Consider the following 13267-nt stretch of genomic DNA (forward strand, 5'->3'; position numbering starts at 1 on the left):
CAAATTTATATGCCGGTTTAATCGCTCTGAGAATGACATAATCTTGCGGTTGTCTAACATCAGATTTAGAACTACACACAGTATCAATCACAGCTGTGTAGGCACTGGTATAGTTCTTTATATGTAAGGCATTGATGTATGTATATGTTTATATTGATATTTATAATATATTTTAATCATGACTTTTTATAGTGCTTCCTGTATTGTAATGTATTATATGTAATGTATTATTGTTGTTGTTTTTTTCTTTTTTCTTATCTGGACCTTGAGTTTGAAATAAAGTTTGAATTGAATTGAATGAAATACTGATACAGCACATTTTAATGCTTTATTTACATTTTACTGATACTTCTGCATAGTTTTCATCATCTTTTTTTTTTCAATATTATATTTATTGTTTTTTTGTTCATTTTGATACAAAAGAACAAACATTCACAAACGTCTCCAATAATAACATTCTCGGTATAAATAAACTTAATAAACCTAATATTAATATAAAAATAAGCCAGTATAGATACAGGAAAAACATATTATATACAAAAAATAGATATATAAGTAAAAAGAATATACACAAGTAAAAGAAATACAATTTAAAACAATAAAATCTATTTATATATACATATATTTACTGTATACATACATACACACATACACATATACGCACACGCAGTATATACACATACAAAAACACATATACATATAATCAAATAAAAAAAAAATCAGTGTACAATTCAGTCATCATCCTATTCTAAATTTCCATCATTCTAGTGAATAAAATAACATTATACATATAGCCTATATTGCAATAAAACAAATATCTTGGATCAAATGGCTTTGTATAAATAATTGTGGTGCCTTTACATGGAAACATTTAGAAAGACCTTTGGCCCTAATCAACACATTCCAGTCATTATTATTATTCCACAGTTAAAGTTTCTTGTAAAGTTTTGTGCATCCCAGTGGGAATCACTGGTTTGGGTGATGTGACGTCACGTGACGCGCACCGCGCCATGTTTCCATCTGCGCGTCAGGAAAACTTTTACAGCCAAGAGGGAAAAAACTCAAGACCACGTCACAAGTTACACAGAGTGAACACTGCGCGTCCGGTTGAAACCTTCAAAATAAATTTCATAGACGCAACAATTATGGAGTAGATCAGGGGTCTAGTAGCAACCTGCATCTCTGGAGCCTCATGCGGCTCTTTGGCTCCTCTCCAGTGTCTCCCTGTGGATTTTTATAAAATGGAAATGAATAACTGTTTTTTTGTTTACATTTTCATTTTTATTTATCATTGTTGTAGTCTATGGTACTACAGAGTATTAGGGCCACATTGAGGAAAAAAATAAAGCTGAGATTTCCAGAATAAAGTCATAATATTATGAGAATAAAGTCATAACTTTACGAGAAAAAAGTTGTAATATTATAAAGTAGTAATTTTTACGTGTTATTTTCTTTTTTTTCTCGTAAAGTTATGACTTTATTCTCGTAATATTATGACTTTATTCTCATAATATTACGACTTTATTTCACGTAAAGTTCTGACTTTATTCTCATAATATTACGACTTTATTTCTTGTAATGTTATGACTTTTTGCTCGTAATATTCCGACTTTATTTCACGTAAAGTTATGACTTTATTCTCGTAATATTATGACTTTTTATCTCCTAAAGTTATGACTTTATTCTCATAATATTACGACTTTATTTCACGTAACATTATGACTTTTTCTCGTAATATTACGACTTTTTTTCTCATAATATTATGACTTTATTCTGTAAATCTCAGATGTTTTTTCCCTCAATGTGGCCCTAATACTCTGTAGTACATTTGCACTTTGGCCCTCACTGCATTAGACTTATATACTTAGACTATAAACTGTGTTACCTTCATCACAATGAGACAGATTATTATTATTTTTTTTTGCCTAAAATGTCTCTTTTGATAATAAAGGTTGCTGACACCTGGAGTAGATTACTAGGACAATACATTATTTTAAAAAAGACAGTAAAAGGCAACAGGAGCGACTATAACTGCCTACAATATGACTTCCCAGCATAGACTGCAAATAACCCATTTTACTCTGAAGGATTAGTTCAAGCGTTTCCTCTATTTTAGAGCTCTCTTTGTCGAGCTTAGCATCTCTGTGAAGCAGCAGCAGAAGAGAGAACGAGTGAAGTAAAGCAACAGGAACAAAGTTGTGTGGACCTGAGTACCACAGTACCGTGAAATGTAAAGAGCCATCTCTCATCTCTCCGTTTCACCAAGAGACAGCCCGGTCTGCAGTGGTGCGTTTAAAGACTGTCCGGTAGTTAGTTGTAGCTTTGCTTTGAAGAAAAGGCGTCTCTTTTTTTGGGCACATTGTGGAGACTGGATGTGTCTGAAGAGTGAAGCCTCATACCGAGGAGAAAATGCCTTAAATTAAATGCACTTTTTTAACTTTTCAACTTTCATTTGACTTCATCCAATACTCCACGCTTTGGACTTGTTTTGAGGGTCTCCTGTCTTCTTGGTGACAGCAGAGGTGAGTGTGTGATAATGTCTCAGGACCTGTAACCTTAACCCTCATTGTAGCAACAAAACAACAGACTTTGGGTTGTGTAAGTTGAAATATGGTTAAACTATCTAAACTGTTTTTTACTTAACCTGAAGTTTTGCACGTAGAAAGCTGTGTTAGTGTTTTCAGTGTGCAGTTTCTAAATTGCTTGATGAAAAGTCAGTAAGCTCTAAATACCTAAGAGATAAAACATTAACTACCACAAGGTCACCACAGATTTACACTTTAAAAGTGTGTTTTAAAGCAGTATCTATTGTATTTTTTTGTCAGGAAGGTGGTAATCTTCCAAAGACAACACATGAGTACTTTAAATGTATTGATCTCAAACCAAAAGCATTGATTCACATAAACCAATCTAGAAAGTACTGAACAACACTACCTAAGAGATAAAACATTAGCTAACTACTACAAGGCCACCATAGATTCACAGTTTAAAAGTCCCTTTATGTGTTTTATAGCATTGTGTTTTTTGTTTGTTAGGAAGGTGGTAATCTTCCAAAGATTAACACAAAACACATGAGTACTTTAAAATGTATTGATCTCAAACCAAAAGCATTGCTCTTGCTCACATAAACCAATCTACTGAACTACAACTTTTGCCTGTTGTAAATTTACAATTTTAAAAGATTTCAGATTAAACTTTTTGGATTTATTAGCTTCAGTTGTTTTGCCTCGGTTTGTTTGTTTATTTGTTTATTTGTTTTGCACAATTTAAGACTATACAACATAACAAACAAATACATAAATAATATACAGTGCAGGAAGAGGCAAAAAACCCACTGGGCTTATCTGAAGCCTCCACCTATAGAGACAAGATTAATATAAAGAAATAATATGACTACATAATAGTGATAACAAAACAATTAGGACAAGATATATATATAATAACAACAATAACAATACAGTAAATATATAAAAAAAAGACAAGTGTGTGTGTGTGTGTGTGTTGCTCGGAAGTGTATGGTTAGTGTTTGTGAGGAGGATATTGATTTAAATATCTATAATGACTTCTGGGTAATCGTAACCAAACAACATTGTGAGTGGGGACAAAATAAAAAACATAAAAACAGATACATGGACAACATGGGGGAAAAGCAATTACAAAACAGCAATTAAATGACCCTTTAAGCTACTTTTGAAACATTTGACAGATGAACAGTTTATTGATAGATGTGAAAAGCTACTCCGTTATTTGGTTCCCCTAAATCTTGGTTGTCATAACTACTCCTATCACAGTGAGAGAGGAACCGAAATTGTAAAGACACCACCGCCAAAGATAGATTGGGACTGTCTTTTCCTTGAGTTTACAGTTGTTATTTTTGGGTCTTGCATCATCCCTCAAGAACACCAAGCACTTCTCGATAAAACTGCTCATACACTCCTTTCATGGTAAAAAAGCAGGCTATTTTGGGAGTGGACATGGTGGAGATTTTAATGAAAGGATACCCTGAATTAAAACAAGCACAAGCATTAACCCTTCACTCAAAAAAAGCTGTTCTTAAATGCTGCAACAAGATGCAGACAAATAACATGTGAACCTGCAGCAGCAGCTGACCTAATCACCAGGTCAAATGGGCATTTGGAGATAATGACAGATGGTGTTTCATTTTTGGAGCTACTGAAAGTTGAGCACACATCACAGTGGCCGTTGTGAAACTGATAGAAAACACAGTGCCATTAGCAAATATTAGCACATGATAGCTCATTAATCTCCTAGAGGAAAAACTCACCACTTGCAAGAAATCATAGTCGAGCGTTAACTGCTCTGGACAACCTGAAATTGATCAAATGAAAAGCATCACTTGCATGCATGATGATAAATGTTACCAAACGCATGCAGCCATGCTCTCTGCCATCCTACATAATGCTGTCAGATCCCTCTGAAATCATCTGAAAGTAGTAGCTAGTAGCTAGTGACTAAATTCAGATTAACTCAGTATAGTTAGACTATGTATTTATTGAATTCTTACCGCTTATACAGTGGGAAACTTCAGCATGAAGTCTGTGGGGACCTACCAAAGCAAAATAAGCACACTAAAACAAATGTCTATGGTGGCAAAGACCAATTTCACCTCTACTTGATGCTTTGTGTGTGTTTCAGACATTATTACAGCATCAATTACTAATAGGATTTGTTTTACACATAAATCAATGCCCAGATTGTTCATGGTGTGAAACCAGTTGTTTTCTTCCCCAGCACTGTTGAGCAGACATGGAGGTGAAGTCTCAAACAGCTGTTAGTGTTTTTTAGTGACCTAAGGTGTTCCTCATGAAGAGCCACATCTTCCTGTGTGCTATGTGACCATGTTTGAATGTTTTGCATGTGCAGCTCCAACGCATGTGACATCTCCACTCTTCCAGGTCTCCTTTTGAGATTATTTCCACTGCTTAAAGTCACATTAAAGCATAAAAGGAGCTTGCGTTTTATTCTCTCTTACAGGTGCAGATAGAGGGCTGTTGCACTGTGTGTCAAGAGGCCTGGAACTGTATCAAACAATATCAGCTGATAAAGCATTGAATTTATTGGCTACCATGGCATCACACGGTGACACCGCAGAGGGCGGAGCCAACGAAGAGTTCAACGACATCATCAAGTGGAGATCTGGTATGTTTTTGAGATTATTTTGACGCTATGGTTTAATGTCTGGTGCTTCATATAGGACATATCACTTGCAGAGTGTGTAAGCATGCATGCATGCTGAGCCAAATGCTCTCTGATCATTGGTGGGTCTTCAGCAAAATGACTCTCATAACTACATTGAGAGCACATGTTGTTTTGTACGTGCATAACAGCAGTCACTGAAAGGAAACACTGACAGAGCCAGAAATCCTGTTGTGCATGGTTAACCTCAGTTCCCATGGAGGCATGGAGGGAAAAGGGACAGAGGCAAAGCAACAAAGGCACAAAGAGAACAGGAGATGGTTGATTGTAACACGTCTGCTAGGAGAAAGAGAAAGTCACAGCCAGGCAGGTGACCAATGTCAGCGGAGAAAAAGGGAAGACAAGAATGCAGGGATGGGTTTAAAGAGCCGCACCCTGTGATCCCTTTCTCTGTGGATTATTACATGCCATAGGTTAATCTTTTGTAGACGCCACCCTCCGAGAGAGACACACAAACAAGTTGTTGCTCTGGCGGGAGGAGTGCTTTAGTTGAGCAAACTGTACAGCACACTATGTAGCATATTGTATCTGATATTGTAATACTTCATGTGCTGAAGTGAAGTGATTGAGGGGGACATAGAAAGAAAGATATAAAACAGGACCTCCTGTTTGTCATCATTTTGCACTCATCTTCTTACCGTACAGGACTTTAATCTGATAATCACAAAGGCATATGTGTTTATCAAATTAATATATGAATACTTGTATATCAGGCTGAAAAGGTTGATAAACTATTCCACATAAAAAAAATGTGTGTTTGGTAGATAATGTGGTAAGTATGTGATATTCAGAATCAGCTTTATTGGCCAGGTATAACTACACATACGGGGGATTTGACTCCGGTTATTATATTGATAATAATGATGATTTCATAGTGAATTATTGAATGAATACTTCCATTAAAGTGTCATACACAAAAGTGGTACCCATCTTGACTCTTGCCACAGTATTGATTATTACATACTACATATTACATATATATATTACATATTAAATTACATACAGAGGCTAAGAGGAAAGCAAGCAAACATATGGTACTATATTCACATGCGTCAAACATAGTATATTAGTATTACTTAAACTTTAATTACGAAACTAAGCACGCAACACTGCCATACGGTGTTGGCTGTCATTTAATAAAGACTGAGCCTTGTATGTAAACTGAATTTAGAGCAGCAATCAACTTAAGGTAGACAATCATAGTTATGTAACTCATGAGACTTCCATTGGTTTGATAATGTGCACCGGGAATCCTTCATGTAAATGCTTATATTGGCATTAAAAAGTGGTGGCATGCCATGTGCTTTAGTTGAAATCTGCCGGACATCCTTGTCCAGTCCCCCTGCCAACTCACCATACTTGCTGTCTTTTTCTGTCTCTCTCTCTCTCAACTGTAAACTGGGAAATAGAAGAAGTAATAATAAGAAAAGTGGGTAGATTTATCCATCCTGTCCAGTCCATGTGCCAGCTTTCCACACCCGTCCAGCCTCAGAAGGCTGGCAGATTCCGTGCCAGGAGTTTGTAATTTACAACGCTTGTGTCCCGACCACAATGCTTTTTCTTACAAAGATTCAGGTTTCCCTAGCAACCCCAAAAGAAATGTTTTCTTTTATGGCAAGGAGGGGAAAATTCAGCAAGTAGCTTAGCTGCATACTAAAACGACCCACATAAAATTGCAGGGCACACTTGTGTCGAGGCCTCTTTTACAATTGTTTCCTACCCGCAACTTTTGGACGGACTTTTGTGGTGAGTGTGTAGTCGGTGGCCTTACAGAAATATGGCTGAAATTAGGTGTTCTATTTTATACAGTGAGTGTGTGAACTCTGCAAAAACCAGGTCATAACAGGAGAAACAGCTGCACCCTTGAGAAGATTCTGAAAATGTTATTTTTCATTGGAATATGCTTTGCTCCACCCCCCCCTTAACTATAGAGGCTGATTGTTAAAATTGGGTCCTGTGATAGCCTAACAAACCTTGGATTGTCTGCTGTGATGTCAGCAACTGAGACAGGGAGATAGATGGTGAGAAAGAGAGACATTTGTAGCCTACATGGCGGCTTTAAGAGGTGATTGACAAGCAGGTGAATATGTGTGTGTGTGTGTGTGTCTGGTGGGCAGGTGGAAGGATGTTTTCACAGCTGAGATGAGCCTTGTGAGAGAAGCATTAGTGCACTTGTTCATCTGATCTCCGTACCGGCTGCCATGGGGACATGTTTGAATGGTTGAAGAATTCACAACAGTGGAGCGTATACTCAAACAGCACGCACGCACACACCTGTTTCTTTTTGTCATCATTACTGATCGTCAGAAAGTTAACACTGGTCATCCTGATCTTGTTGAGAGAGTAAACACATTCTGTTATTTGGAACCTTCATTTCAGTTATTTCAGCTGCTGTGTGTTCCATATGTAAACTAGTACTACAGTGAGATCACCGCTACATTTTGTGCTGAGGCAGGGGCGTGTGGGTTGTCGCTTTGCCTCCTATGATGGAGGTCAACAAGCTAGACAGTCTGTCCCTTTCACAGACATATGCACACTCATGCCTCTTGAGGGGCGTGGGGGGGTGGCTCATGTTTTCCAGCCTGTCAAATTGTTATGCAAGCTCGCCCATGGACGAGGGAGAGACAGAACAATGTGCAGGGTAGAACCGTGTGACGCTGGAGAAAGTAGTGTATCCGGGAAAAATGACACTACTTTGATAGGAACTTTATTGTGTGATTGACGGGTTTAAGCATTAAAACCAACACATATCAGTCGTATAAGGCTTACTCTCTTGGTCAAATAATCAATACTGTTTTTCCTTGCTACAATATCAGGTTGGTGGGATGTAGCACTTCAGCGTTTTTCAGCAAATGCCACTGAAAAGACCTTAAAGTCACTGAAAAGCTTTATAGGATTGAAACAATTAGTCGATGGACAGAACATTATTCAACAACAAATTTGATAAGTAATAGTTTGAGTCATTTTATTAATTAAAAAAATAAGTGGTTCCTGATTCTCAACTATGAATATTTTCTGTTTTTATTGAATATCTTTAAAAAGGTAACTTGAGAACATCACCTTGAGCTTTTGGAACTTGTGATGGGTATTTCCATTGTCTCGCAATAAATAGATTAAATCTTAAACAATTAATCTAAAGTGATCAGACAGTCTGTAATGAAAAGAATCATTACATCACACGTGCAATGTAAATCTACTGTTACGGACATGTGCAATAACACATTGGTCACTTTTGTGTCCCTTTTGTGCAATGTAAATACTGTAAATCTACTGTTACGGATATGTGCAATAACATATGCTGATCACTGTGCAGTAATTATCTGATGCTGTGCAATAATTATATAATTATCTGACGGACACTTTGTGCAATAATCTGGCAAAACTGTAATCTGGCAAAACTGTCATCTCATCAATATACATATTGTATTTTTACATTTTATATTGTATTATCTTTTATATTTTTCATATTTATATTGCACTATCTCTTTTTTTTATTGTATTATCTTTTCATTAGCACCTATGGGATTGTCACAATCGAATTTCGTTGTACTACACAATGACAATAAAGGCCTTGAATCTGGAATCTTGAATTACCTGTATCCTAAATTGACCTAATAGGCTGAACTCTGTTGAGAACCAGATGTGTGTAGTTTGCCTCATAGCACACTAGTTCAAAAAGGGCTGAACCAGATGTTAAGGAGTGGTTACAAACATTTTCTTTTGACAAGGTCCTGGTTGGATTACCCTATAACACCCTGAAGCTCTATCTACCTATCCTGTCTGTGCACTTTCCCCTCCCCCTACCCATTCCAGAGTGCAGACAAATGTGAAAGGTCATATATCATCCACAGGGTTCAGGGCTGTTGTTTAACCACCATTACACAGTAATGGACACTCAGCTGACCTTATTTCGACTCTGTTTATTTGTCACTTGAGAGTTCTGCCGTGGAAAACCGCACTTCTCAAAACCACATTTATACAGCTCTGATTACCTGACCTGATCTTGTTCTTCTCCATCTTTCTCCTCTCTGAAATTACTTTTATCTAATAAGAGAACAGGAATGTGATTGACACCAAACGGAGGGTGTGGTACAGTTAGACGATTTATCTTGTCACCATATTAGCTCAGATACACGTCATGGATCCTAGCCTTGGCTGCATGCAGCAGGGTGGGCCGAGTACTTTTAAAAGTTTCAGCTGGTGTGTGAGTGCATGTTTGGAAAGAGATTGGATTGCTCATTCAGAAATAATTGGATGAAACATTGAATTTATATAGAGTGATATTCGCCACCTAGCCATGGCAGTAAAAACTTTTTGTGAGTGCAGTGGTATGCACGCAGTGGTATGCAAATACATAATGATGGGTGTGCATCTGCATGTGTGGGTAGCATGGAACACAAATCAAAACAAAGAAGCTTTCACTGTGGCCGCCCCCCCTCCTTCTGGGATGTCATGACCCGAATTTGGGTCACTTTCTTGTACGGGTCTATGGTCAGTGAGAGTTCTCATGAGCGTTTTTCGACTTTGAGGAAGCAAAGTGTCCACAGGGAATGCAGCTGGATGTGTCTTCACAGCAATATATATAGACACAAGTGTGTGTTTGTGTTCGACTCTTTTTGCTTGTAGCTGGATCTGGCTGCCTGGGAAGTGGGAGGAAACAAGCTCCGCAAAATCCTAGCTTGAAATTTGGGAATTGAAGCACTGGCCAAAACATCTCCCCTGGGTGTGGTTGTCTGTGGGACTCTGCCTCTTTGCTCCATGTGCATGTGTGTGTGTGTGTGTGCGCCCAGCAGCATTCAGACACCCCGCCCAGCCCAGATGACATTTAAACTCTTCTAGAGAAGGCTGGAAATGGCAAGAAAATGATCAGTGTTGAATGTTCCTGTGGTTGTTAAACACAGACAAACCGGTCTCCGGTTGCTGTGAATCTCCCGTTTCCAAAGCAAGACCTTCCAGCTTAAATCCCCCTTTCAGCCCTTTTTTTCCTAGCTCATTAGGGCTACAAAGCCATGTTGCCCAATCTACCTTCTGACCCCTCGCATGACAGGATTTACTAAAACAAAAAAACAGACTGAGGCCCAGAGAGAGTTTAGATTAACTCTTTAAAGCTACAGTGGTATTTCACCTTCTACTTAAATGCCTTTTTTCTTATAGTGCTGAATGTTTTTTTCATCATGTGGTTAACAGGTTTGTGTTACATGTTCTAGTATTTTGGGGGCTAAACTAGGAGCATAGTGCAAACATTTCAAAGCTTTTTTACACTGTGTAAGGTGCTGATACCAGAAACCTTTTTTCATGTTGCATAAAGTGATCGGCAGAGATAGACAGGACAGACTGGGAGAGACACAGGAGAAGGTCAGACAAGGACATTGTGGCTACATGTAATGCAATTGCACCTCTACAAAGAGATTTTTGAGGATTTAGACATGGGAATCTACTTTTTCCAAGGGTGGAGGCCTGTGGCATTGTGGGAGATTTACATTTTCCATCTCTTTCTCTTGGATGTTGGTCGGACCACTGACTCATCTGCTCTGTATGTAAGAAGCAGATCCTCCACTTCTTCTAGAACAGTATTTTAGATGAAAAACCCACCCTAAAAACACATTTAAAAGCAGCCATTTTCAACATATCCTGCATTTTGTGGTCCTGTTAACTGCTGTGTGTTGACATAATAATCATAAGACATTTATCATTAAAGGGGAAATCCCTTGTAAAACAAGTGGAAATACCAAATTCTCCTCCAACACTAGCCCCAAAAGGCTATAATGGTTTGTTACGACAACATATGTAGAAGTTTTAGTAAGGGGTGTGACTTGCTGTTTTGTGACTGGTGGGGATCAGAAACAGATATCAAAGTTGACAATTAGGACGGGAGGCTGAGAACTAAAAAGTGAATTACATTATTTTATAACAGATTTTTGCAGGACATTGAACATCAGAGAGTGACAGTACAGTGGAAGTTTCTGTGAGTGGGTGTTAGTGAAGCCTGTTGGTACAACTAGAAGGCATGGGCATGTGACTATCCATTGTAGCATGACCTAATTATTTTTTATAAGGCTGTATGACACAAAGATTAGTTTAGATTAGATTCATCTATCAACATAAATAGTGTGTCTTACTAATTGCTCAAGTTCAAATATCAAGTAAACAACCAAATAAATGTCATTTAAAGTCAAGCAATGTTTGTGGTGAGACATGAAAATCATTTTTTCCAACCATTAGTCAGACATAGGATTTTGATATGAAGTACTACCATGAGCAAATTTAGTGTGTGTGTGTGTGTGTGAGAGAGACACACAGGGAGATGGATATGCCAGTGCAATGTGCATATGCACTCGCACGGATTCATTCAAGCAGCTTGATGACGGACGCTCTCGGGGCGGTGTGCGTGGACGGAATGACAGAGGGGGGACGCCTGTCTCTGGGTTCATGGCTGATGCAGCCCAGTGGAAAGTCCCTTTTTTGGTCTCTGATTCCTTCAGTCACTGCCAAGGCCAGCCTCACCCAACCCTAGTCATTCCTCGGAGTTGTGACCAGACCAGCTGATGCAACTCTCTGCGGAGGGAAGTGGATTTAATTCAACTCTGGAAGTCGGTCACGGGTGGACCGGGGCTGGTATTCCTCCTCTACTTCCTTTTTGTGAAGGAAAGGAAAAGAGAAAACAAAACACAGGAAAATGAACTTTCTCTCTCTGTTCACCCCCCTCCCCTCTCCTTCCCCTCCACTCTCATTCCCATCTCTCTCTATTTCAACCTCTCTGTGGGAATAGAGTTGTTTGTTCAGTTGCCCCTCATTGACTAAATATGTCAATGAGCAAATGGACTCAGGCCTTTGCCCTGTTCCACTACACTGGCTCACAGACCTGCATTAAAATGTCAGGAGCCATGTCACAGTTTTTACTGTGCGTCCTGCATTTAGTCATTTCTCTGATTGTCAGAGGTTTCACTTTCATATAAACAAATAGCAAAAGAACTGCCTGCCGCAGCCCATGAGCGACAGCCGTGTGTTGTAGGGTTTCGGTCACTCTGGATCATGTTTATCTGCAGTCGCTCTCTGCGACGTGGGAGAATGAGAGCTTTGTTTTTTCAAGGGGAGAATCAGCTGTCAGTTACAGCAATACATATTGCACGCAAACCTCTACGTCACCTGTCACTTACCTTTTAATCGACACGCTGAAGCAGTGCCTGGCTGGTCTTGTCACTCACTTTTCTCACCCCTACTGTTGGGTGTGATGTCACATCTGACAACCCGGCCCAGCACCCCAAATAAACAAAACCAGCATACTCAATAAATGCTCTCACACCACTACTTCCTCTTTCTCTTTTGTCTCTGTCTCTCTCACTCTCCCACCCACCACCACCACCACCACCACCTTCTTGCCTTCCTGTTCCGGATTTGTTTTTCTTTCTTTTTCACTCTTTTTCTCCTTTTTTTTTGTAAAAAAGACTTGCTTTCCGTCATGAATTTGAGTAAGTGGATGTCGTGGAGGAAGCGTAACTTTTTCAGGAGGAAAGAAAAGCCTGAAAGCAGTAGTCTTGATCTAGGTAAGTGGATGATGAGAACATCTGTTGTGCTGTCATCTATGGAGGAGTTTAACAATAAATTCAAAGAAGCATTACAGGAAGCTAAGCTGTTTATCCACTTAACTTACAAAGTGATCAGCCACTTTATCTTTTTTAGTGGTTGAAATGTCTGTTAAACCACACTGATGCTCTGGTTGACTACGGTAACTCGAAAAACCTGCGTGAACAGCAGTTGATTGTCACAGCACTTAAAACCACATTTTACTTTTGTTTTGTCCTTGTTGCTTTCTGCAAAAAGGAGTTATGTTGTGTGTGCGTGTAGTCACCTCTCAGTCCTCATATATTTGTAGTTTCTAATGATGAGCTGGCCTGTATCTTTAGCATCTCTGTGTCGATCACAACCTTTTCTGCATCCAGCTTGTCAACCACTGGCATCGCGTTGTGTCTTTGAACTGAAATGTAAAGACAGAAAGAAGGCCTTCAGGTCTAGAAGACCTTTTTTAGATGCAAAAAGATGTTTGAAAGTG

The 13267-nt window shown here is 38.8% G+C and overlaps 1 protein-coding gene across 6 annotated transcripts in view; it reads left to right on the top strand.

The window, feature by feature from the left end:
* Positions 1-2314: 2314 nt before the first annotated feature.
* Positions 2315-13267, top strand: part of utrn (utrophin) — a 196271-nt gene continuing 185318 nt past the window's right edge. For 3 of the 6 annotated variants that reach the window (XM_037751071.1, XM_037751074.1, XM_037751072.1), the window contains exon 1: positions 12563-12761. In XM_037751071.1, coding sequence (XP_037606999.1) covers positions 12677-12761 — 85 coding nt within the window. In that variant the 5' untranslated portion in view covers positions 12563-12676. Of the gene's footprint in view, positions 2523-4995; positions 5161-12559; positions 12762-13267 lie in introns of those variants that run through there. The other 3 variants (XM_037751076.1, XM_037751078.1, XM_037751075.1) reach the window with 3 other exon arrangements.

This window comes from Sebastes umbrosus, chromosome 18 (genome assembly GCF_015220745.1).
Source record: "Sebastes umbrosus isolate fSebUmb1 chromosome 18, fSebUmb1.pri, whole genome shotgun sequence".
In the NCBI taxonomy this organism is placed as follows: domain Eukaryota; kingdom Metazoa; phylum Chordata; class Actinopteri; order Perciformes; family Sebastidae; genus Sebastes; species Sebastes umbrosus.